The sequence below is a fragment of the Lissotriton vulgaris genome, chromosome 2_1 (genome assembly GCF_964263255.1).
Source record: "Lissotriton vulgaris chromosome 2_1, aLisVul1.2, whole genome shotgun sequence".
In the NCBI taxonomy this organism is placed as follows: Eukaryota; Metazoa; Chordata; class Amphibia; order Caudata; family Salamandridae; genus Lissotriton; species Lissotriton vulgaris.
Window position 1 is genome coordinate 843049664 of NC_141687.1, and position 27247 is coordinate 843076910.

Sequence of the window (27247 nt, forward strand, 5' to 3'; positions counted from 1 at the left end):
AAAGGGACTTGGGGTTCTACATACTGCCTCCTCTGAGAAGATAATCCAAATGGAAAACTCTTTTGTACTGGCCATAGATGAGCCAACATTAGTGACAGTCACATAGGCTTTTATGCTTCTCTCAAAGGTTGGTGGTATTTTAAATCTCACAAACTAGAATGAGCACAATCAATAGCATCTAGTAGAGTTTAACCTTCATGAATGCTCTGAAACAACCATCGTACTCCTTGAATCTCTGGTCATCCGGTGTCATAGATGTGCATCTATGAAGAGCTTATACCACATCCATAATAAAACAAAATTGATTGTGCTTGGGAAGTCCTTATCTACTAAGTGACCTAATTGGTCAAACACTGCTCGGTTTGTTAGCTCTGCAGGGAAGTCAAGGTCGATACAGTCCAAAGGCAAGCATGATGACAGGAGTCTACCTTTAATTTCTTCAAGAGATGGGGTACTGAGAAGGAAGGAGGCAGAAGCAGTCCCTTAATCAAGAGACTACTTCATCACACTTCTAAACGCTTTTACTATTTCAATTGACTACCTCAGGTTTTCAGAAAGGGTACCCAAAATTACATGATTTAGTGATTATAAGGTTTACAATTGCTGATCTGGTTAAGTCCTGCGTAAGAGGTTTAACGCCTGAAATAGTCTGGCATTTTCTTGAAGAAGTGTGAGAAATAGTGCAAGAAATAGTATTCATGATCAGGAAGACAAAGCTAATGGTCTATGTATGAAAACTTCACAATCTAACGTTCTGATTCACAAAGGTAAACTTACATGCTTGTGTAAGTTTGCGCTTTTTCAGCATTCACAAAACTGCATTTTAATCGTAAATTTACGAGTGCAAAGACTCCGCAGTCGGGACGGAGAACTCTGCACATAAAAAGATTGGCCTGTCCTAAGGAAAACTTTGTGTGCCAGCACTTATTTTTAAAAGATTTTATTTTACAAATTAAGCAATGAAACATCTGAAGATTGAATTGAGGGTTTGCATGGAAAGGCGATTACATTTTTGGAATAGTATTTTAAAAAGTAGCTAGTCCAGATATCTGACCAACTTAGGCGCACGATGAGTGAAGAACTTCAACAATAAATCTGGTCCACGTTTGGACGGCAGTGTGCACATATGTATAGTGTTATGAGAGAGTTCATTGCTGCTCCGCTGAGGCTCCCATCCTTGCCAGGACAATTGGCTGAGGATACAACAGGACCGCATGGTCTTCTGATACTCATAGTTGCACTTTCTGGAGTTTCTGCTTCTGATGATCCAAACCACATACTCTTAACACACGTTCACCTCTAGTGCTTGCTGTCATTACTTGCAAGTGTTGCTGCAGAAGTCAACCATCCTTGTTTTTCACGTGTGGTGCTATTTAACTGCTGTTCCTAGAACAAGAAATTCAGAAAAAAAGTGAAGAGGGTATGGGAGTGAGAGAAGGAGGATGGAAAATAGGGATGGGGAGGGAAAGTGGAAGGAATGATGTAACGAAAAGGTGCTGGAGAAGGAGGTAAGTGATGAAAGCGGTTCAATTTGGGAAGGAGGGACAGATGAAAGCAGGAAGGAAGAAAAGATTAGAGAGGAAGAGAATCGATAAAGAGTAAGGAGGGCGAAACATTATGTACATGTGAAAGAGATATGGAGTTGTTAGTTTAAGAAAGCAGAGGACAGAAATAATAAGTACGGATAAGAATGAAAAAGGACTGGAAGGACATGGGGAAGAAAATGAAAGGGGAGAGAGGGAGGGTAGAGGTCCTGAGGAAAGTGTGAAGGGGGAAGAAAAGATGTAGACGATGGGCTAGGATGATAACAATGGGAGTAAGGCAAAACAAGAAAGAGAGGAATGTCAAAGGAAGGAGTGGGGGAAAGAGGGAGGGAATGAGAGAGGGAGAGGATAGGTAAATGAGGGACTGGGGGCCAAAGAATGAGCAAGGGATGGAGTCACAGAAGAAAGGGAGAAAAGTATATAGGGGTGTTTGGAAACGGTTTCCGTGTCTACTCATTGTTTTTAACTTAACATTTAAAAGCATTAAAATAAGATTAAAACGCGTTCAAACATTGTTGAAGCTATTATTAGATTTTTTTTTGAAAAAACTTGATAAAACTCTTCTATGTATTCTCACAGACGGGAAGGAACTGTTGATAGGAAAACAAAACCATTGATTTTGCGGCACACAAGCAGTACCTTGTTTTGGTTCAATAAGCTTCAGCGAGAAAGGTATTGGTATAGGTTAATGGAAAAATGACCCGTTGCTGAAGGTCCGTAAGTTTTCTAGAAGTGAAAATTCAACATATCGTAGGATTCTTTCACAACAATATTTATTTTGTAATTCATTTATTCGAGAAAGCCCTCATTCATCATCCATCATGCTTCATCTATTATTCCTCCTTTCTCAAACCCTCATCTCTCATTCCTCATATCTTATACCACGTCATTCAGTCTTCACTGGTAGCCATCATACCACATCTATCATCCATCATCCCTCAATAAACCTTATCCTTCAGCTATCAGCCATCATCCCTCTTCCATCATGCTTCATCCGTCTTTCCTCAACAATTATTCCTCATTCATCATTCCTCACTCCCCATCCCTCTTTTATAATGCTTCAGCTCTCATTCCTCAAGCTTCAATCCTCATTCCCCTTTCCTCTAGTTATAAGTGGAAGTGATGTAGGTGGTGTGCCCAGAAGAAATACGTATTCGATGATGTAAATTATATGCATACACACTGTAACCAATACGCCTCTTTTTGGTTGGTTGCTAGGTACAACTAGTTTCAGAAGCAGTGCTTAATTTGAGCAGGTGGTTTCCGGTGCTCAGCCCTAGCAGCTAATTGTCATCACTGGCACATTCAACAGTCTCCCACATGGTGGCGCTCTCTGTCTAATTTAGAGCTGAGCACAATAGTTGCTTACTAAGTCAATGAACATTAAAAATAACCAATACCTATCACCAAAGCCATTCTTAGAGCTTTGGGAGCCTGGAATAGTCAGAACTGTCAGTGTGATGGTTAGTAGTTGTGTTGTAACTGTAATTGGAAGAACTGACAGGAATGGGCAGTGAAAGTAGAAATGGCCTTCTAATGAGTGTCCTGGCTCTTATTTATTTGCATATTAAGAACGGTTTACAATGTCTTTTAGTTAGTAGTAGGAGTCTGTTGGTCTATTACGATAAGTGGTGACTTTTTTATAAGGGCTATTTTTGCAAGGACACTAGTGATCACAGAGTTTACATCACTGATAGCGACTTCAGTGCTGGGAATAACACTGTTTTAAGTGTTAAATAGATCAGATAGTAGATTGGAGTTGCTAACTTTATTACAGTTGCATTTGTGAACTGTGGGAAAGACTCCTAGATCAGTGTTTTTCAAACAATGTGGTTGCAAGCCAATTTTTGGTGGTTTATGAAAGTCCAAGCATTAACTAAAGATGACTTTAAATTCTGTGTTAATCTTGTCAAGTTTGCTGCACATCAATGACAAAGGTCAAATGTCAGGCTATGTTTTCTGACAAATTGTCGATTCTTTTTTCAACATGAGTGTTAGTGTTTACAAACTCCTCTCACTTTTGCAGTAAGAGAAAGAGAAGCAACGAGAATTATGTGACAATCTTTCTGGTGTACAGAGACTGTAGAAAAAAGGCAGTAGGGTGTAATTCTTTGTAACACACAACAAAATGCAAATATCTGTAAATGAGCTGAACACACTCAGCAGTTTGGAAAGCAAAAATGAAGTCAGATTTTTTTGTTTATCTGAAGTGTGAACGAAAAAAAGGTTTTAAAGTGATCATAACAAAAAATGTTCTTGCTGAAGTGCAAATGCTACATTTTCACTGATACCCTATTTCCACATATTATCATTTGTATGCAATATAATTTTATCAGTAAAACAATATATGTCTTTGCAAATGTGTTAATTTCAAATGAAAATGTGCTGTCTGTAAATGACAATGCACCATCACTCGAAGATTTAATTCTATTTAAAAATTGCCCACCTCATGTCCATCAAAGGTGGGTGGATTCTGGAACGTTTGTCATGGTAAAATGTATGGGAAGCACTGTCGAAAGAATTTGTAACTTAAAGCAGGTAAGTTTATTCTGCGGCGTTAATACACTCCTGAGAAAAAGAAGCAGCAGCTATACAACCGGCATCTGTTAACTTCCTAAACTGATCACTTCCAAAAGGCAACATTGTAAGGGCATGAGTGATGAACTCTATGTGACATACTAACATTATAATATCAACACCTTTAACTAATACATTAAAAGAGTTTATTTGCAGGATTAGTGTCATGTGAGTCTTCTCAAGATGGTGACCCAAGAATTAGAATTCTAAATCAAATCTGAACCTCTAAACAGGGTATAAAATGTTCAAAGAATCTTCAGAAATTATGTGAGCCCTTTCTATATCCTTGATTTTCTGCAGCATTATTTTTCTTTCTCTCATATCTTCAGACGATATAGCTTGATCAAGCGCTCATCTTCAGTTTCAATTACGTCACCTGTTTCATTTTCATTTTTACTTGTTTCTTGACTCACAACTGGAACAAACAGGTTGCTCTCTGGGTTTTTAGAGTTTGAGTTTTCAAAGTCTGATTTTTTTTAGTTTGAAATTTGTTGACGTTATTGTTGAACTCTTTGATTGTCTCCCTTTTCTGGATCTACGTGCTGAACTTGCTGCAAACATCTACACTTGAAAATGTTTTTCAAATAATAATGTTGTGAGTGTAATAAATAGTATTTTTATTTTTATAATCTATGGAAGAAACAGTATTACTCATGTTTTTTAGGTTGATATACCCGTTGGTAAATCTCTGGTTCAGTGCACTCTACTTGATTATAGGTAAGTCAAGTAATACAGAGCACAACAGGGAAATGTGTTTTTTAGTTCAAGAAAAATAATGACCACCCACCTCCAATGTTGGTTCTGCAATGCACTTGAAAGATTGTATAGACTGGGAGAAAAGGAAGGGTAAAAGACTCATTACTGGTGGTGGGAGGAAAAATGAGAAGGTGTGAGGACTGAGGAGTGAAGGTTAAGGAGTGATGGAAGAAGAAAAAGGGATGAAGATGTATTAGCACAAACAGGTCTGTGTTCATTTTAGGACATCACCATTAGCCAATTTTACTCATCACTCTTGAAGTGAGTAGGAGGTTGATTAGTGAGGGATGAGGAGTAATAGGTGAGGTCCTATGGACGGAAAGTGAGGACTGAAGAATGATGCAGGAGGGATGATGGATATGGAATGCTGAATAATGGATGAGAAATATGGGGAAAAGACTGATGGATGTGGTCAATCTATAATTAAGGTATGAAGAATGAGAACTGTTGGATGAGGGTTGATAGAGAGGAATGAGGAATGATGGCAGAGGGTTGGGGGACAACAGATGGGAAAGATGGTTGATGCATAATGAACGATGAGTGATGGACGAGGTATGAATGGTAAGGAATGATAGCTGATGGACCAGGGATGAGAATGTCCTAAAACGGATGCTATAACTTAGGAAATGTATTCTTAAGATGATAATTATGTCTTGCTATTTTCAGTATTGTTTTATTTATTTTGTGGTGAGTGTGTGCTTTACACAGCCAGAAAAGAGATCATTGACCGATGCATCCGGCACCCGGAAACAGAAGTGTTGGTATTTCCAAGTGTGGGGAGAGGAATAGTGTGGGTTTCCAACTTGCACCCTGCATATCCTCAAAAATGAGACATTACCACGTCAATCGGTGTCTCTGCACATGATTCCCACACTATTTCTCATTTTTTGTCAGTTTTCACCCCAGAAATGTCATCCACGCATGAAGATTGATGCACATGAACAGAGCCTTGGGTCTTCGTTTTGGAATAGGGAGGAGGCTGCGCTCTCTAGGCACCCACTTGTTAAGATGAAAATGATGCTTGGAGGTCTCACCACAAGACTCAGGGTCAACAGAGAAAGTGTCACGTTTGTGTGCCTATTAGTGCAGCTTAGTAGTGTGTGTTTGAGAGAGAGAGAGTGTGTGTGTGTGTGTGTGTGTGTGTGTGTGTGTGTGTGTGTGTGTGTGTGCCTAGCAGTGCAGCTAAGTAGCGTGTGTGTGCCAATTAGTGCAGCTAAGTAGAGAATGTATGTGTGAGAGTGTGCCTGTGTGTGTGTCTATTAGTGCAGCTAAGCAGTGTGTGTGTGTGTGTGAGAGAGAGATGTTTGTGTGTGTGGGTGCATATCAGTGCAGCTAAGCGGTGTGTGTGTGTTCCAATTAGTGCAGCTAAGTAGCATGTGTATGTGTGAGTGTGGCTTTGTGTGTGTCTATTAGTGCAACTAAGCAGTGTGTGTGTGTGTGTGAGAGAGAGAGATGTGTGTGTATGTGTATGTGTGGGTGCATATCAGTGCAGCTAAGTAGCGTGTGCATGTGTGAGTGTGTCTGTGTGTGTCTGCATGCGTCTATTGGTGCAGCTAAGTGGTGCCTGTGTGTGTCTGTGTGTGTGTGTGTGTGTGTGTGTGTGTGTGTGTGAGAGAGAGAGAGCGTGTGTGTGCTTATTAGTGCAGCTAAGTAGAGTGTGTATGTGTGACAGTGTGCATGTGTGTGTGTGTATTAGTGCAGCTAAGCAGTGTGTGTGTGTGTGAGAGAGAGAGATGTGTGTGTATGTGTGTGTGCCTATCAGTGCAGCTAAGCAGTGTGTGTGAGAGAGAGAGAGAGATGTGTGTGTGCCTATCAGTGCAGCTAAGCAGTGTGTGTGTGTGTGAGAGAGAGAGAGAGAGAGAGAGAGAGAGATGTGTGTGTATGTGCCTATCAGTGCAGCTAAGTAGTGTGTGTGTGTGTTCCAATTAGTGCAGCTAAGTAGTGTGTGTATGTGTCTGCATGTGTCTATTAGTGCAGCTAAGTGGTGCCTGTGTGTATGTATGTGTGAGAGAGAGAGAGCACGTGTGTCCTTATTAGTGCAGCTAAGTAGTGACCAAGTGTGAGGTAAACAAGTAGGTGGCAGGCACAGCACACAAACTCACCCAGTCACTTGACTTTGCAGGTGATCTCTTTCATGATTCGCTTCAGCTCGTGCAGCTGGGGGAGAGAGGAGAGAGGTTACTGAGACCTTCGAAGTGAGCTCCGTGCCACGTGCACACACAACAACACACACTGCACGTCCTCCTCTTGGCACACTGCTCATTCCCCCTTTGACTGCTTCCCGAGTCATCTCAGCAATCACTTCTCTGCAGACAAAAGACATCTGGCCACCAGAAGCGTTTCTACAGCCTACCGACAAGAAATCCAAAGCGCCCTACCTTGAGCTCCATGTGCCGGAAGCGGTGGTCCATCCTAGACGGGAGAGAAGATGGAGAGATTCTCATGAAGAGTGCAGCTAGATATAAAGACACTCCTGCCAGCGAGTACAGCCACCAGGCCCGTTTCACTACTGTTGTGTCACCGCAGACTCTATCCGAGCCTAAGCCCTCAGAGTCCCATCCTCTGCCTTCCACTGCTCCCTGGGTGCTTGACGTCATAAAGTCATTACCTTGACAAGTATTTACTAGTGATGATATAACTAAGATACAGACTAGTGCCCTGACTTTCACTTTACAGGATTTTCCACCAATAAACACCTTTTAGGTTTCACCTGGCAGATATTTATTCAGATCATATCTACTCATGATGCCGCCACTATGCATATCTAATGCGACAGTCCACATGTATCCAAACATTTGTAGCCCCTCCCTCCCAGCCCTCTGACGAGGGCAGCTTTAGATATATAGTGGGACCCTCAGACTGAGCATTAGTGTGTGAGGTTCTGAGGTATCAGAGGCCATGCCAGTGCGTAATTTGTAAAACAAAATAAGTGACATGGATCTCGTCAGGAGGCCACCGCAGCTTGCACCACACATTGCACCTGCCATGCTGCCAATGACAGTTACAAGACAGCTACTAACCCTTACACCCCTACAAGCGTGACAATTTGGACTATTCCAGGCTTCCAAAGCTTTAAGAATGGCTTGGGCGGCAGGTAATAGTAATTTTTAATGTATATCGAACTAACAATTATCTGTTGTTGCGGTCATCAGTAAATGAGCCAGACATCACCACCTTGAGGCAGACTGTTACAAGCGCCGGTGTTCACAATTAACTATTGGTGCCACCAGCTCAAATTAAGCGCTGCATGCATAGGGGCGTGGAAAGGGAAGAAGTCACCTAAAGACTGAGATAGGCAGCAGGGAAACTCTTGGGTCATCACAATCACATGTAGTAAGACAATGTTGAAACGTCATCTGCATCTCTTTACTAGGGAGGCAGGTTTGGGTTAAAAGCAGTGCTTAGAATGAGCAGGTACTGTCCGGTACTGAGCACCTGCACTTCTTTCATTTTAAAGGAAGTGGGCCTGCACTTCTCTGCACAGCTACAATACATTTAATGGGAGAGTACTGGCACATCTCAGGAATAAACATGTTCTCTAAATAGTGAGTACCTGCACTTTTACATTTCCATTTAAAGCACTGGCTAAGAGGTCACAAGGGAATCAACGGAAGTGCGTAACAGGGCGACGTACTGTTCTGTCGAGTCACTGGCCTTGATGTTGCTTTTCACAAGATAATTCTCCTTCATGACAGCCTCCCAAGCCAGGGTTTCTGTGTCCTCATTCCTAGAGCCTAGAGGGGTTTAAACACGCCTTGTTAACATAAAGGCATATTTTCACAAAATACAACATACACAAGAGCATTGGTGATTTTTTTTTACTAAACCATCTAAGAATTTTGCAAGTCTGATAAAATAACGTGGTAATAAGTCAAGGCGACGACGACAAGCTGCACATGGTAAGATCTCCGCTAGTACTTCTAAAAGAGCAGTATGAGTCAGTGTCACATCAAGGGTGATTGACATATACCTGACTCGGGCCCATTCGCCAGGGCTTCCAAATTGTAATTGTATTTATATAGCGCTTACTACCCCTGAAGAGGCGTTAAAGTGCTTTTCAGCAAATAGCACAATGCTCCAGAACCCATAGGATTAGTGGTGGATTAGTGTAGGGAAATATAAGTGATAATTTGAGTGATGGACATGCAAGTCTGTTAGTTTGATTGAACAGGGTGAAGGAGGGATAGGGAAGGGAAGAGTCTAGATAGTGGTATTTGTGGGAAGTGAGGTAGTGTGGCTCACTGGTTAGAGGCGGCAGACCCGAGAGCAGAGGACGGCCCGGGACCAGGGTTCGATTCCCGGCGCGGCAGGTCTCTGGACCAGGGTCAGCGGACTCGATAATTCTCTCGCCTCGGTGCCCACTCTGATCAGCGATCACACTCGGCAACTCTGGGCATTAGCTTGCCTCATCTTCACTAACGGCCCCACCAGACCGCCGGGGATGCCTGGTCTCACCCTGGAGATACCCATTAAGGGACCATCTCTCAGGGAAGCCAGGAAGGGTTTCGCAGCGGTCGAAGCGCGGAGATACTCCCCCGGCAGTGATTCTAGCGCTATATAAACACGCACATTAAATTAAATTTGGGAGTTCATACTAGTTAGACGAGGTTTGGGATGAGTCAAAGGAGGGTTAGAAGAGAGAAGAGTCTACAAAGGATTATTAGGGACATCATAGTCAGGGACACTGGTACCAGTAGAAGGGCCCTGGCCTCCACCCCATCCTTTCATATGCCTTTCGGAAAACCTAACACTTTCCAACAGAGCACTCCATCCCTGATGATAAACAGTGTCATTGAAGAATGATTGGGATGTGTTGGTCTTTCCTCGTATACTTTCTTCCACTGCCATTATCAGGGTTTGACCGGAGTGCCAAAAGCTGCCCTGGATAAAATGTTAAAATCAGCCCCTTTTCATTTGTCTCCTTGCACTCTCTCTTAACATCCATCCATCCATTTTTCTCTTGCCTTGTTTCCCCTCTCTTCTCCCTCTCTGGTCGATTTCACTCCACTTCCCCCACTTTCTCTCTCTCTTGAACCACCCCCTCTCGACCCCTCCCCCCTGTGCTTCCTGAAATAAATATTGGGCGAAAGTGACACAGACACCAGAGATGGACCTGGGCTTTCAAAACTGCACACCAGGGAAATGCCTGGCGGAATAAAAGCCCTGTCCAGCATTACCTGGTGGTAGTCTTTAATACCAGGTCAAAAAACACTCATACCCGTAGAGCTAGGGGAGGAGGGGGTGTAGTGTGAGTATGAAGGGATGTGTAAATGCTTTGCACAGGGCGGGTTTGTCGCCTAACAGCCATTTCACAACATTAGACAGGTGTTGGGTCTGGTAACCCTTTAAGTTGAAGCCTGTGTCTGTGGTGGAAGACGCAGGCCATGACATTGACCTGCGTGCAATAGTCGGTGGGGATTGGCCAAAAATCCACAGTTGTGGTGCAGGATTTAAAAAGAGCTACTTTTTATGTGTGGGTCAGCTAGTTAATTAAAAGGACCATGTGTCCTTAGAAGTTCTATGATTGTATATCTTGTGTGCTGGCAGGGCTGAGGCAGTGCTCACCACTGGACTTTTGTACATTGTCTGTTGCTAAGAAGGACACATGCATGAGTGCCACCAGGTAGTCAAAGTTTGATACTAACTGAGGTAATGGAGAGAACAGACAGTAGTGACATCTAGTGGCCAGTTACAGCTTCTATTTCAAATGGACACCACATAGATGCAGAAGATAGACTTACAGCATACGGTGGGCTCTGCTGCCTGCTCCTTCCAGCAGCAGCGAAACATCTTTCTGAGCGCCATGAAGAAGTAAGCAAAGATGACGAAGGGGAACGGGATAGTGAGGCGGTTGCAGTACTCCTGCACCAGGAAGTAGCGCTGGAACTTCCACACCTGGTCGTTGTTCTCTTGCACTGACCCAACGGTGTACCTAGACACAGAGAGCAAATGGAAGTGTGGCTATTATTAGCTGATGTGCATGAGCCTTGCAGAGGTCTTTGTGCAGGCAGAATCCAACCCAGGGTGGGCAGCACCCACACATTTCTCCACTGAGCAGCCCCTGTGTGAACTTAAACTCAACTCATCCACAGCAGTCCATGAAACATAAACATTGGGAAAAGCTTGTTTGATTATCCCTGATTTCATAACAGAACAGTAAGTCTACCATATTACATCTCAAGTAAATGTTCCTTCTCAGAGAACCAATCATTTGGTCTAGTGAAAATTATACATTAAACATATATGTCATCAAGCATAAAAATCCTAAGCACAGCTCTGGACTTATCTTCAAACTTTTGACAAGTGCTACTCAGCAATGGAAGGCGCTTGAAAAAAGCACACTGAAACGAAAAAACAAACCAAACCTTGACCCTTGCTTGGAAGAACAAAATTGTAAGACTTGTTGTTCACTCACCCAAACATGGCAATCAGGAGGTTGACCAAGAGGATGTTGGTGGACAACATGTATATGCACACAAGAGGAATCGTAATCCACTCAGGGAACCGAGGGTGATCATCAGAATCCATCTCCACACACAGAGGCTTTGATTCATTCCCAGTGAAGGTGCAGTGATCAAAATCATACGTTGTACCTGAAACCCATGAGAAAGAGTTGTGGGAAAATGTTGAGGGAGGGAGGGAAATGAGATAAAGAAGGGGAGAGTGCTTAAAGAAAGAGACAAAAGAATAGCATGGCAGACGGATTACCATCAACATCACTAGGATACTGGCCGAACACCGCAAGATACGGCTCATAGATGACCGAGCGGAAGATCCACTCCCATCGGTGTTCATTCAGGCGTAAGATGCCTTGTCGTGCGACGCCAAACGCAATCACCCAGACCGCAAAGAGGAACAGGAAGAAGAAAACATCGATCAGCTGCATAGGAGATATAAGAGGTATGACACATAATGTGTTATGTTACCGAATTTTATAAAGCGCGCATCAACTGAAATATCTCTTGGAGCTAGAGCTACAGAAGCAAAGCTATAGTTAAAGGCACTGACAGGTCTTCAGGAGTTTTCTAAATTTGAAATAGCATGAGGCAAACCTGATTTCGGATGGTAGGGTGTTCCAGATACATGGGGCAAGTGTAGAAAAGCTGGAATCACCCAGATTATTTTTTATTAAAAGCTGGGATGGACATATGGTTTAGGTAGGAAGATGTGTGATGCTTTACCTGTACACTGTATGAGACTTTATAAAAATCAATAAAAAAAAAAGTAGGAAGATCTTAAATTAGGACCAGGTGTGTATTTGTGGATGCAGGTCGAAATGTAGGCCGAGCTGCAACTATACAAAGATTTAAGAAGAATGCAACAGGACTTGAAAACTGAACGTTGCTCCACCTGTAACCAATGCAATTCCCGCAGCAGGAGTGTGATGTGACACTTCCGGGCTAGTTGATACAGAAGCCTAGCAGCCTGATTCTGTATCAATTGTCAATAAACCATAACAAGAAGAAACATTTCCGTTTAAAAAGAGTGCATTCCGACCCTTCCAAAACTGAGCATGCCTGGAATCTGTGGAAATTATGTAAACAAGGCGATCAGTGCAGGTATCATGTCTGCAATCAACTGCACAGCTGTAGGCTAAGATGCTATGCCAACCCAGCTTACATTAGTGCATAACTCAGCCGCAACCTATGGTATATTGTATATAGTAATCGAAAACAGGTATGTAACGTAGGTGGCTGCACCCCCTGCAGGGCAAAGGGGCCCCCATCCCTGATTCCATTCAGTTTAAAGCTTATGGACGGTGGCGAGATGTGGGGGTCTCGGGTCTCCCAACATCTTCGGCGGCTGGGCCCCATCATTTGGTTTTACACCACTGAATCGAGCACAATATCTTTCCCTATTTTGATGCTAGTATAATAGACAAGATGTTATTTTGAATTTTGCACCATGGCAAAAAACGGTAAAAAACGGCGGTAAAATTATCGCCGGTTTAGCGGCAGAAAACTGCCACTAAAGTGGCGATAATGGGCTTGATAATATGCCCGGGAGAATTCCAATAGAAGCCCATGTTTACACCAGATCATGGATTTCTATTGGAATTCTCAAGGGCATATTATCAAGCCCTTTCTCACCGCTTTAGTGGCAGTTTTCTGCCGCTAAACTGGCGATAATTTTTAATGCCGTTCTTGATAATATGCCCCTGAATTTTTTATATTTTTGCTGTGGTTTCCTGACAAGGAACGGAACAATAATGTTTTCTCCACTTTTACTGTATAGGATGAAACTAGGGGAAACATTAGAAGGTGCCTCTTTTTAAGGATGCAGCCTGAACAGTGCAAAATATTTGTGTGTTTTTAAAGAAAGGGATTGTCTTTATTTATCCTGGATTATGCACATTAAATGATTTATAAGAAAAAGACTTATTCTATACTGTTTCTCTGTCTGATTGAAGTAACGACCACCTACACATGGATTGTGCAGTTACAGCATAAGCACGAGAACTGGGTTACACAGACAACAGTGGTGAACATTTCCCTCACACAGGTAGAGCAGAAGAAAGAGCAGTGTTGTCTCCTCACACACAGAGCAGGTGCTGCAATGTGATGAGATGAATACCCAGTATCAGATAAGACCCCTTTCCATGCAACCTCTCCTGCGTAGGAGCATGAAACCAACCACACCCTGAAGAAACACAATACCAAAAAAACAAAGACGGCCTGATACCAGCTTCCTCTTCTAAAGAAACTGAAATCGTTTATTCCAGAAACGGATGGTTACAGCATCCTGCCCATGGCCTCCTAGGATTCCACACTGGCCCCGCTTATGGCCGTTCGACACACCGCAGCATGCGTCACCCATGGCCTGGGGAAAAATGATCACATCACTCCCACCTTGATGGAACTCCACTGGTTGGCCAAGCACCATCTTCAAAACCAACAGCATCATTTCCAAGGCTATCCTGACCAGCACCCCCGCTTATCTTGCAGACAAGCTCACCATGCCTGGTGGTTCTCATCAGCCCCACAGTCCGGAGACCATCAGAATGGAGGCAAAGAAGGTTACAAGATCTATGCAGCCAGGATCTAGACAACATCGGAGTATCAATCAGTACAGCCCAAATGCTGCAGCCATTTTGGAAAGAGCTGAAGATTAACCTCTTTGAAGAACATTACATCACAATGTAATAACAGGGCCCTTCTCCACCCACAAACCATGTACCGCTCCTATTGCTCGCCGACTATATGCTTGGCTTTGACCCTGTTCAGCTCTCTGCAGCCTTTCTGGCAGGAGCGCTCTATATAAATACCTAATACACACATGATGGCACTTTGTGCCCACCGTAGGACATACACTGCCAACCTACTTACCATCCTCTGCAGCATAATGATCTTGGGCCCCAAGTTCCGGCTCACAGTGAAGATGTGGATCAGTCGGACAGTGAAGATAATGTAGTCCAAGCAGAAAATGACTCTCCCTGCATACAAGGAGCTGGGGTTGGATTTATTCAGTCTGTGGAAAGAGGACAAGATGGGAAATTAAAAAGAGAAAGGAACCAGCACTGATAAACCAGCAGAGTTTGCTGCAAGACAAGTGTCACAGGTGGATCAGCCTAGACAGAAATCAGGAAATTTCCAAACAAGCTGATACCTCTTTAAGGACGAGACATCGGTCAACTACTAGTCCTGTTTTATGTGCCCTGTAACTTACTCTTCTGGTCATTCATAGGAATTGGCTGTGGAAATAATCTGCTTCTTTCCAAATAGCCCAGGCCTCCTCAAAACTTATCTCAGAAGAACTGCACCCATAAAAAGATGAGAATCCCACCCCAGTGCACCTACAATATTTAACCAATCCATAAAACGCCCAGGAGTACATGATTTCAATAACTTTTGTGGTAGTCAGTATGCCCTATGCAAGCCTGTGCTCAAAATCCACAGGTAAAGCTATTGTTACATTTCACATTTGTTTTTGTTTCTACTTGTTATGCCCAGATTTTCCTTCATCTGCAAAAATGGAAGCTTGCACGCTCTTTCCCACACTTACTAAACCACTTATGCACGGTCCAATAAGAAGTAACGATAAGTTTAGGGAAATGTGGGAAAAGCATTGCAAATGCAAGTGAATATGCAAATGTTAGTTATCTGGGCTCGATTAGGAGTTTTAAATCCATGTGCGACTGTATGTGTAGGGATTGCAATTGCACGCGGTGCAAAGTTTGCTGCCATTTTACAGTATAATAAAAATTATTATATTTATATGGGGTGATAAAAAAGCCGACCTGTATCCCCCGATACCATTTTGGTAGGTCAATCCTATCAAATTTACCAGGTGAAAAGGACCCAATTAATACTGGATTATATGGATGTTGATGCTAGAAGCAATAAAAACTGCATGTTCTGTCCCATGGGTTGGATAAAACATCAGTGCACACGGGGCATTCGGAATTTAGGGCTATTTTCGTGTTTGCACCAATGGCAGGCCTGCTCTCCTGACACCCCCCTAGGAACATCCAATTAGCTATCCATAAGGGGCCTCATCACTAGCTATGTGAACGTACTCCATCGGCAATACTGATTCCTTAATTACTGATACTGAGTTTAGGCCTGGAGAATAGAGAATAGCTTCAGTAATCCCTGTTTCGCAATAAATCCCATATGGGGTGGTGGAGGTTAGAGTGGCCTCCAGGAAGGCCACTGGCACTTATTTTTTTTTTTTACAAATTAAGCACTGGTTTTCCAGCTTTTCCAGGCACTTCCCCCACCCACATTTGACCAGAATTTTCCAGAAGAAAAGTCCCAAGCGAAAATTTGAGGAGTGTAGTGTTCCCGCACAATTTATAAAGTTTGATTCTGACAGTAGTTTCAGTTACTGGCCAAATACTAATTGTCACAATACTGGTAATGAAGGCCGTAGTGCCACTTACAGGTGCGGAAACATCTGGCCGTATTGCAGTGCAGGAGACCTCTGCACACATAACAGTCTTACGGATCCTGACTGTGTGACTCAGTATTCACACTTTATGCATGCAGGCGTCACTCTTTCCAACCATATGTTACATCTGTGTGTAGAGTCTGTTTTATAAGTTAGACCCTCTGTCACCAGTATGAAGGCAACTGATACAGTAAACTAGATTAAAAGCAGATGTTCCTGCGCCTGACTTTGTGGTGCTCCTGGATTACTTTTGGAATTCGGGATTCAGCCAACCCACCTGGGGCCAAGGCGCAGCATGTCTGAAGAGACAGAGGCAAAACTGCACCCGCTGCACTGTTAGTGTCTCTTCAGAAGAGCCCACAGCCTTTCTTGTCTTGTACTCCCCTCCAGGGCAGGAATTGGACTCAATGTACGCCTTGATCTATACATTTCAGGTCAAGGTGTGGCAGAGGAAGGAAGGGGAAGTCATGAGGGGCAGAACTCGAAAAGCAGAGTCTGATAGTCAACGTCTGTTGCAAAGAAATTGGTAACAAGGAAAAAAGTGATGCAAATTTGCTCTAATTTACTCAATTGGTTACAAAAAGGCTGTATTTTGAAACATCTTAGGGGGTTAAGACACCTGCTGCAGAGATTTTGGTCTGCCCGGCAACTTTGAGGAAGTTACAATGGGTGTACGATAACTTTGGTGGTTAAAGCAATTTTGGGACCGTTTTCGTTTTTGTCCAGCCACACTTCTGACTCATAAAGTAGCATAGAGGGTTAATGTGCTTGCTGCAAAGCACTTTGTGTAACGTGCAGATCAAAAATGTGTATTTTATGTAGACTCGTAAGTGGGCTACTGCTTTTGACACTGAGGTCATTTTGTTACCTCCAGTTCATAAGTTGCAATCCTTCTAATATAGCACAATGATCCATTTACCAGCATCAATGAGCTGCATGCAAACTGTAAGTCATAGGTTTAGTTCCTTACTATGGATTTTTTCTGAATCTGTTGTTATTCTAAGATTGCTAAGAAGAGCTCCCCTGGGAACTAATAGAGGGCTATTAATAGGGACAATCCCGATCATTGTGTCACATCTCATACCCAGACTTTGTGTTTCTCCCAACAGTTCACCCTTCACATATATAATAGACAAGTACGAATGATGTGTGATTCCTACACCCTAAAACGCTCATTGTCTTTAGCAACCTTTCCTGTACATTGATTCATTGTGTCTCTGTGTGTGATGTAAAGCGCTCTGACACCCTATTCTGGGATGAGTAATGCTACAAAAGGTCTAAATAAAAATAACTTAGTAGGTGTTATTTAAATCATTATTAGTGTAATTACTCATACACATAGATACATGTAGCTAACAGTGCATGCACATCTCTTACATGGGGTGGGGGGGGGGGGGGGACAGAGTCAAAAAACCTGCCTCCAAGTCATAGTTTCTCTAAAATGCTTGTGAAGCGATAAGCTGTGTGCCTTTATTTCCCTTTATGGCATTGAGGTTTGGTTGATTGCCTTCAGATAGTACACAGTCAGGATCATACTTGAACAAAAGAAGGGCTGATGGCCCTTTAAGTTAGACCTTTGCTTGTGCCCCGCTGGACAGTGACTATAAGAAAGCTCCCTCGCTGTCTGCAGGTTTCTGCACGGAATAGAATGCAGGCAGCGTGAAGGAGCTGCTGAATTGTGTCCCATTGTCAGAAAATGAAACCGGGACTAATTAAGCCTGTTTCCACGGGTCGTCCGGCCAGAAATAGATGCAGGAACTAGGATCCAGTGGGATCCCCTGCTTTCCAGCACTGCTCCCCTCCATACTGGAATGCAATCGGTAAAGGAATCCTGTGAGGAAATATATAGGGGGATGGGTCCGTGTTAACCTTCACGAGTCCTCCTCTAAAAGGGTGTCCTGAAAGTGATATTGACTGTGCATCACATTCTGGGTCCCTCGAGGGCCTCCTTGCCCATGTACCTCTATCTGTAATAAGGGGGAGAGGCACTAACTTTGCCTTGTGAGCCCCCACCTTTACTCACTGCAATGAACAGTACAGAAAAGCCCGCTCAAAGGTTAGCAGCTCCTACATTAGTAACAAAGGATCCAGAGAGCATTGGGAGTAGATACATGTTTCTTGCTCTCCTGATCCCTTTGAGAATAAAACGCCAGTTCTTATGGGTTTATAGCTTATAATTTATCAAACAGACCACACACATTTAAAAAAAAACCTATAAAAGCCACACATTGATCACACTTCTCATGCAAACTATCATAGGGAGCAAACATGTGCCATCAAATCAAAACTACTTCTGTCCACATTAATCCACATGTTTGAAACGCTATCAAGCAAATAGGGTGCATGCTTTTTAAAGTTGGCACTGATACCTGTGATACAGGTGTGACTTTTGTCCGATTATGTTGTTTGTGATGTTGCCATGTTGTTACTATGGTGTCCACTAGCAGCGCTTTGAGGGCCTGTAGCTTCCGGAGCTGCCCGAACCAGCAGATATTGGGACTTTTGATGTTTGTGCAACATTTTATTCTTTAATGGCCTTTCGAGGAATTTCAAAATCGTGTGTGCTAGCTCTCCACAGCCAGTTTGATTGAATGAGAGAATTAGTGAGCTGGTACATTTCCATAGTGCCCACAGGCAGATCCCACTGGGACTCGGGCACAGTGTTCAAGACCCCATGCTGCAAAATGCAGCTTCAAAACTCACACGGGATCCCTAATCCAAAAACGCCCACATTAAACATCCCATAAAGACTTTCCACGGCGAAAATGCATAAAAGTCAAACCCAGACCATGCTTAAAATAAAGACCGAGACAAAAATGTTTTGATCATGATTCTGGAAATACCTTAATGTAAATACACACTTTATGAATATATTTACAGAGTTCCATTAAGTCAGAGGCAAAATCAGTTTCGAAGTTTCGCATTACACACCCAGCATAGGTAGAGACAATCAATGTGTTCCATTCTTTTTTATCAAAATATATTGACATACTCGGATTTTTTAGTACCTACAAACATGTATTGCATATAATAGATGGATGTTTTGTTTATTTCTCAGTGGTTTCAAAAGTTATTGCCAACTGCAAATATGTTTTTGTATAATTGAGTGGAGCTAAGCAGGTCTGTTCCAGTCCATATTTTACAATCAATAAAGCAGTACACAAATGCATTCTTTTATCTATTGTGTTGCTTGTCAATCTGCACTATGCATTTCAATTCTTTGATGATAACTAATGTACTTGAGTCCCCTCCTATTGGGTTTATCCTAGATTGCTGGAAGGCATAACGGTCCCACTGGAGGTACTTAGGGCTTTTCTTTTTAGGTTTTTGCTTTCTGGCACTCAGCTTCATTATGCAGATATATTATTGGGGGTATTCTGTTAGATTCATCAGCCATTGGTGCTAAAGGATGTAGCCTGGTTTGAAATTTACAGGAGTCTGCTTAACTGTACTGTAGCAAATTGAGCTTGCATTTTCATTGTGTGTTTCTGTAATTATTGTATTTGGTTTTATCTGCTTTTATGGTTCTTCGAGCCAAATTAAAGATGATGATGATGATATAATCTGCACCACATCACTCTGCCTATCCTTCAAATCAAATCTAATCAGTTTTACAAGGTAGATTGAGTGCAAGTATAACCATGAGGTACAAGTGTCGAAATGCACAGACGCTGAAACAACCATGGAACCATCTATAAATGTGGCTTTGGATTACAAACCATTATCAATAAAATATGGTATAATATCAAATACATGATAATTATATACACTTTCTCATTTACAGTCCCACATCATGACTCAAAACAGAGATATGGACTGGTAAATTAAAAATGGCACTGTTTAAAACAGTTTATTCTTCAAATCATGCCACCCCTAAAACACAATCCGGTGGATTGCCCGTGCCTTGTTCGCCCTCGCGTCACAATTCATGTCACAGTTTAAAGTTATAGCACCTTAATTATCTGCTTAATCTAATTTCCAAACAATACAATTGCAAATATCACACATTTACAAATTACTTTACAATAGCACAAACTATCTACTTAATCTGATTTCCAAAAACTGGAACACATTTTTCAGGTTTTAAATCCTTTTCCTGAATGCGAAGATACAGCATGTATCTTTTTGTCTAAATACACTGCAAGGAGTCAAGTCTCACAGGTCTCCGGACCTTCCAATGTGAACTTTGCTTTTCTCTAGAGAGGAAGTCTGTGCGAGGATCACATCTCAGTTCAAAACTCTGAGAGAGGTCACCAAGTGGGAGAAAAGAGGGACTGCGAGAGGATGATAGGAAAGGTGGATACAGAGATGAAGGAAGGGGAATCGGCCTTTGCAACACGAGCTGGGCCATGCGTGCCGTTTCCCGCAAACGGATCCACGTGTGCCTTAACCAGGGTTGGATTGGGATTGAAAATCGGACCGGGCAAAATAAAATCGGCCTACATTTGCATAATCACTCTTCAAATCACTGCTTTGGCGTAATCTTATAAAAAAAACTTTAGGAGGGGGTTAAAAAAATGCACGCGTTAGTTTAGACTGGTGAAACAAGTGAGGCCACTTCTTCTCAGGCCCCCTGTCCCCGCTCAGTATCTGCACACATTAAAGGGCCGGCCAGCGAGACAAAGGGAGTGACAGCTCTGCCTGTTGCTTAACGGAGGTAATGAGCGCCCATCGCCTCTAGAAAGGCCACTCAGACACCCACTGGGTCGCTGGCTGCATTTTAACAATAGAGACAGCGCCCAAATGGCCCCCCAGACTGCTATAAAAAGCAGCCCACAGCAGAAGTCGGACGCCGGCCCCTGAGGCATTGCCCGAATGCCCGCGTTACCAATCCGACGCTGGCCTTAACCACGCATATGGGTGGTTAAGGCACTGTGCCATCTAGATGCATGGATCGGCGGGCACAGGAAGAGGATGGATCAGGAGAGGGAGCTTCGGGGCGTGGTCTGTTAAGTGGGGGCGGGTTTTGAGGGGGTGGGAGGTAAATTTTAAAGCTGGGATAGTTTAAGGAGCTGGGGTCGTTTTTAGGGCTCGGGGGTCAGCTTTGTTTTTAGGGATTGGGTTGTTTTTAGGGATCGGGGGTTGGAGTTGTTTTAGTGCTCAGGGGGATCGGGGGTGTTTTTAGGGCTCAGGGCGGGGGGCAAGGGTGTGATCTTTACCACACATATCCCTTTACCAGTACTACCTTTACCATGAAATTGCATGGTAAAGACATGCATAGTAAAGGAATGCATTTTCAAGATGCGTTCGTTGTTCGGGCAGCGTTGTAGAGGCACTTGTGGTTTAGCCATGTCTGTCTCTGCCATACAACCTGAAGGAAGGAAGTGTGAGGAAAAGATTGATAAAGTTGAACATGGAGAACATAAGGGGGTCATAATTAGGAGTGAGAAGGGAGCAGAGACAGAAGGGGAAGCTTTTAGAACACGTTGATCCTCTGAGTTGCTTCACAATTCTACCCACGGCTTGGTTTTTATTTGTATTCTGAGCATGGAGTCATCTCTGGAATAGCTCACATTATTTCATTTGAAAAACGCCTATCAACCCTCCATAATTGTTTTTTTTTAATAAGGTGAGATATTCCAGATCCAGCAGGATACAATATAAGGAGGGTTGGACTGAAAACCAAAATCAGCTCTGACGAAATGTTCAGACTTCAAGAGGCCATGACTAGAAAAGGGCCTGATGGGTTTCAATGTTGGGTCATGGGACGCCATCCAGATGCGAAAGCAGTGCCCTAAGCCTGCAGCCACCAAGAACATTACAGAATGGCCGGTCACCCTGAATAGGAGTCTCCACAAATGTAAGCTCTACATGCAGTTTTGATGATGCTTTTCTTCCTGTACCCGTATGCCATGGCTAAGATTTTATGGCCTCTGTGTTTCTTGTTAGACATTCGACTTTTGAGCTCTGAGATGCCGGATTAGATGTCCATTGACTCTCCTTCTGCATCGTCTCTGAGGTTCTCACCTTGATGCCAGGCAGAGTGATGATCTACACCAGGAGTGATCTTGAGCCTTAAGGCTTTGCAGAAATAATATATACACCGGCTCGGTTACAGATGACTGTTCAGACAGTTGAGGTACCTTTATTGAATTGGTGTCTATGGGATTACACATCTATTATTCTGCTGTATGATTATCATACCGATGCATGACCTCTCTAGAAAGATAGACATGATTACTACTTTGCTGGTTTGCTCCCCTTTACTCTGCGCCACTTTGAATCTGGGAACATCTTGCCTTAGCGCCCTGAAGAAGGTGTAACCCGTAGTTGGGTGGTCACCAAAACGTACATCGGTGCTGGTTACAGCCGGAACATCAGGATGTTATGCATAGCTGGAGAGAATGTTTTGAATACACACAATACCTGAAGCAATCTATGAAGATAGCTATTAATTAGCTCTTTATCTTTATATATGTAAAGAATTTGTGTTCAATTTAATTTGTATCACATATGTATTTTGATATTGTACTGTTGTATTCTTAAATCTCAGTTTATCGTTTCTTGGCTTTTTGTTCCTGTATATGTAAACTTCCACATGTGTAAGGTGGATTTGACTGAACATTGCCTGTATATGGTGTGCTGGTTGGTAGTAGTATGTGTATGGCTTGAGTGATTGTCGATATGAATGGACGAGGAGTATGATTGTACTTTGATAGGGGGATGTAAAATGCAGTTGTGAGTTTTTCATTTGTTGGAATTGATATATTTTTTTGGTCCTAAATTGAAACTATAGCTATAAGAAATATGAAATGTATTTAGGAACATTTTTGTATTAAATGCAAATAAATCTACGTAAGTGTATTGTGTTCCTATGGATAGCTTGATCAATTGAGGAATGACTATCCGAGGAAAAGTTGACATATTCCCCTTTTTTAGTTTTTTTGGGTAGGTTAGTTTTTTTGTAGCTTATATGGTCTTGTTAGACATTGCCAGATTTTTATGACCTGTTTATATGTCGCGGGCTTCTCAATGCTCAGCAGCCTTGGGGAATAGGAGTTCTGGTTTTTTTGCCTTCTTGTCCACTGTTCAGCAAAATCTAGGACCACAGAGCGTCTAACTGTACTGTAAAGAAGACTAGTGCTCATTTGCAGCCACTATTAATTTCCAAACTTTCTGTGCTTATTTTCATAGCTCCGGGGTCCAAGAATCCTTCAACGGTCAGCAACAATGGTTTGCAGGTCAGGTCTCTGCAAAACTTGTAACACACTTGTAATCCCCTAGCCCTACTGCACTGGGTAGAGTAACTTGGGTCAAAGAACTTCATGCATGGTACCTGGTGCTCATTTCAACTGCTGTGGCTGAGTCTACTGCCAAAACAGGTGGACTTTGAACTAAACATAAAGGGACTACCACATTTTAAGGTTTGCCTACAACGCACATGTGCTGTCAGCAAAAGCTATTGCTTTTTTTTAAAAAGCAGCTTAAAAATGGGCTTTGAGCACGGCCATCACTTACAAATACTTACCATTGGTTGGCTTGCACATCACTTTCCTTTCCTTGCTTCTTACTGGTCACACCTCCTGCTTACTGCCACCTGCTCACCTCCTCCTGCATTCTTCTGTCCTTGCCGTGGAGCATGGGCATCTCGCAGCTTCCTGTTAGCATCCAGTGTCCTTCCACTGGCTGAGCACTGCTTGAGGTACTTTTTTAGGGCGTGCCTGGGCAGCGCATGCGCTGCTCTGTGAGCCATGCTGTAATGGAGTATGGAATAGAAGCCCTGCCCACTCTCCGTCTATATTTGGCATTGGCCTGTGTCATTGTCCTTCGTAAAGGCTGGCTTCTGATTCATTAATAGGCTTGTTAGTCCCTCCTTAGTAGAGCCATGTCTTCCTTCGTAACCTCCCATGAGGACTGGCCCATTTTTAGGTCGAGCGTAGCGATAGCGTAGCAATGGACCTTTTGTTGGCGTGTCTGGGGGAATGTGAGACAGCGATCGCCCACGCGCCTCGCTGACTCAGATTCCTCCTCGTGGGCACGCATGGCGCCATGCCTCATATTCCCGACACTCACGCATGCGCACATACACAGCCACACGCATATACAGCCACACGCATACACAGGCACACACACACGCACCCCCCCGCCGCCGCACCTACACACACTAGCGCACCTACACGCACACACAGAGACCCCCCACACACACACCAGCGCACCTACACACACGCACGCACACATACAGAGACCCCCCTCCCCCCGCCGCCATCGCACACATACACACACACACACACACACACACACAAGCACACCCCCCTCCCCCCTAGAACTAAGCCCCACTTACCGCCATTCGGGACTTCTTTAGCCGGGGCTCTCCCTCGGGCATGGGAGCCCCGCCTTCAGGCACTCCGTGGGCACGTGCGCGGGACTTCCGAAGACGGAAGTCCCGCCCAAAGGAACTGGCTCGTACGGCTCGTACAGGCGTCTCCAGCGACTTCCCTCACTGCTAGTTCTTCAATACTTTGTTTTCCTCGGGTAACTACACACAGAAGATTTTTCCTTACTTGCTACTCTTTGACTGCCACGGTCATATTAATGCCCATCTCATATTAAATGTGCAGTAAAAGACCTAGAGCTATCACCGTGATCACTCTTTCACTTCTGATAAATGCAATTCATAACAGTACCTAGACAAATGCTGATCGTCATTCCTTTGATCGTGAGGGTACCAAGACTTCCAAAGCATGTTCCCGATTGTGTAGTTTCGTTCTATGCTGAAGTTTCTTTCCTAATTGCTTCCCCCACATGATGCAGAGCTTGGAAATCCGGGTTCTTCATCCATTTCCGGTACCATTTTTTTTTTTATACTAATGCCCATCTCTTACTAAATGTGCAGAAAAATACTTGTTGTACTTGTTTCTTTAGCAGGCGACCGGGACGGGACAGCAGAGGAGCATAGGCAGGGCAGGGATGGAGGGGGCAGCGGGGCTCGGAAGGGGAGGGAGGGAAGGGCTGGGTCGGAGCAGAAGACATGACTAGTTAGTGCATGGGGAATGCATGATGCTGCTTCGGTTGTATTTTTGCACTCAGTCACACACGTTGTTAAATTATCAATGTATACTGCTTATTATTGTGTGTCTGCTCTGCGGATGCTGCGCCCGCGGTGCACAATACCGACTGATGGTTGGAAAGTTGTCAGCTTCCGGTTTTTAAGGTCTTCGTTGGGACGTATTGTCTCTGCTGCTGTTTTGTGTGTCCTCGCTAAAGGACACGTACCGTGAAAATGCAAGTGTTTCATGAGTGTGTCAGCTCTGTGGGGCCGTCTTTGCTTCTATCCCAATGACAAAATAACAAACAAGTGTGTGGACTTGATGTATGTGTGTGCGTGTTTGTGTAACATAATTTGCGCTTGTGCATTTGATGGCGTTTGTGTGCATTGAGTGGCATGTGTGTTCGCATTTGAAAATGTGGGTTTGATTAGTGTATATGTGCCTTTAACGGTGGCTGCATGAAAGTGTATTTTCGCATTTGGTGATTTCTGTGAGTGAATGTTATGGTGTGTTCGCATCCATTCATTCGCGTTTGGTGTATTAGGAGATGTATATGCCTGTAGTGTGTGTGTGTGTGTGTGTGTGTGGGGGGGGGGGGTCGGTGCTGTGTGCTGTTTCAAGGTGTTCTTGGGGTGAACAGGGTTAATCTCTGTGTAGATGTTCGATATTTGAGCTTTTTTTCACCGAGTTGTTGTGTTAATGTGTGCATTCATTTCTTGTGTCCGAGGAAAGGAATAGAGTCATGTGGTCTGTGTGTGTTGCTTACGGTCTGTCTGGTAATTCGTTCATTTTATTTTGCCTCTTTTGCTCACATTTATCACCTCTTCCTGGCCGTATTGTAGTTTTTGCTCTATTTTGTTCCTCTTAACTCCCATCTCCCTTCCTCCCCAATAGTTTTCCCCTCGTTATATGTGTAAGTGGGTGCAATTTCATGGCTTATGGGGAAAACTCCTAGCTGAAGGGACACTTTCTGACTCACAGTGGCTGTTACAATTCCGTGGGCCATGGTGCAATTGTATGAGCTTTGTGGAGGAATTTTGTGTACCTATACATAGAGCTTCATGGCTCACACAGTCTTCCGTGGCTATTTCATGTTTTATTGACAAAGTCAGGCCTGCGTCTTTTTTTTGTTGTTGTAACTTTCCACTGAAGTAATTTTACATCTCCCGTTTTTCACCCATGTCTGTGTCTTAATGCTTTACTGCTATAACTCTAAAACCCTGGTAGGCTTTGAATTGCTTATGACTTCATCAAGTGTAAAGGGGGCCTGGGGCGTTAATGACTTTGTGCGCTTTCCTCTCCAATCATTCATCCATCCATTTATTAGGTCGAGCCTGAGCAGTGCATGTGCTGCTCTGCGAGCCATGCTATATTGGAGTATGAAATAGAAGCACCGCCCACTCTCCGCCTATATTTGTCATTAGCTTGTTGTCTGATGTAAACATGAAGGCGCATGCGCAAGGAGCCGGGCAACGCATGCTGCTTGTTACTTCTGCTGTTCTATATAGCGCTAACAGAAGTGGAAGACATGGAGGCGCATTACCCAAGCCGGGCATATTCATTTTTAGGCACGGTATAGAAGTGAGTCATTCCGAACCACAGGATGCCAAGACTCGAACTAGGCTTCCCAGCTTCATAGTCTGAAACTGTAGCCTTTCTGCTGCGTTGTATCGGCCTATTCTGGAGCTTTTGTTGAAGTGCTTCTGTTTTGATGAGTGAGGGCGACATAAGAGGCCCCAGCTCGCCTCGGTTCACATCCAGGGTCAATCTTGAAAACTCACCGTGGAAGCTTCTCCCAGCCTCAGCTCTTTGTACCCGAGGCCATGAGGGACGCGTGTCCAAGCTTGTCCCAGGAAGGAGCGCCCACCCTAGGATGGCAACATCGGTGATAAGATGGTTTCTTTCTATTCGCAGCCAACTGTGGGGTTCCTTCCACCCCGCCACCCGAGGGTGCAGCCAGCAGGGCCAGGGCAGAGTGCCTGGGGCGGGCAGACTTCTACCGAAAGCAGGAGAGGCTCCTCCCTCCAGCACTTCCCTGCCCCCCACCCCCTGCTGAGAGCTCCTGTGTTGCACTCGACCCAGGGGTGTCCAACGCAGCTCCAAGAGGGCGAGAAGCATGGCAGACTTCTACCCAAAGCAGGAGAGGCTCCTACCCTCCGGCACTTCCCTGCCCCCCCTGCTGAGAGCTCCTGTGTTGCACTCGACCCAGGAGTATCCAACGCAGCTCCAAGAGGGCGAGAAGCATGGCAGACTTCTACCCAAAGCAGGAAAGGCTCCTACCCTCCGGCGCTTCCCTGCCGCCCCCACCTGCTGGGAGCTCCTGTGTTGCACTCGACCCAGGGGTGTCCAACGCAGCTCCAAGAGGGCGAGAAGCATGGAAGACTTCTACCCAAAGCAGGAGAGGCTCCTACCCTCCGGCACTTCCCTGCCCCCCACCCCCTGCTGATAGCTCCTGTGTTGCACTCGACCCAGGGGTGTCCAACGCAGCTCCAA

At 44.0% G+C, this 27247-nt stretch overlaps 1 protein-coding gene across 1 annotated transcript in view; it reads right to left on the bottom strand.

The window, feature by feature from the left end:
* Positions 1-1234: 1234 nt before the first annotated feature.
* Positions 1235-27247, bottom strand: part of TRPM8 (transient receptor potential cation channel subfamily M member 8) — a 336947-nt gene continuing 310934 nt past the window's right edge. Inside the window, exons 18-25 of the mRNA XM_086958714.1 lie at positions 14204-14345; positions 11586-11757; positions 11293-11470; positions 10619-10809; positions 8512-8611; positions 7256-7289; positions 6980-7034; positions 1235-1386 (exon numbers count right to left, since the gene is read on the bottom strand). Coding sequence (XP_086814840.1) covers positions 6984-7034; positions 7256-7289; positions 8512-8611; positions 10619-10809; positions 11293-11470; positions 11586-11757; positions 14204-14345 — 868 coding nt within the window. The 3' untranslated portion in view covers positions 1235-1386; positions 6980-6983. The remainder of the gene's footprint in view (positions 1387-6979; positions 7035-7255; positions 7290-8511; positions 8612-10618; positions 10810-11292; positions 11471-11585; positions 11758-14203; positions 14346-27247) is intronic.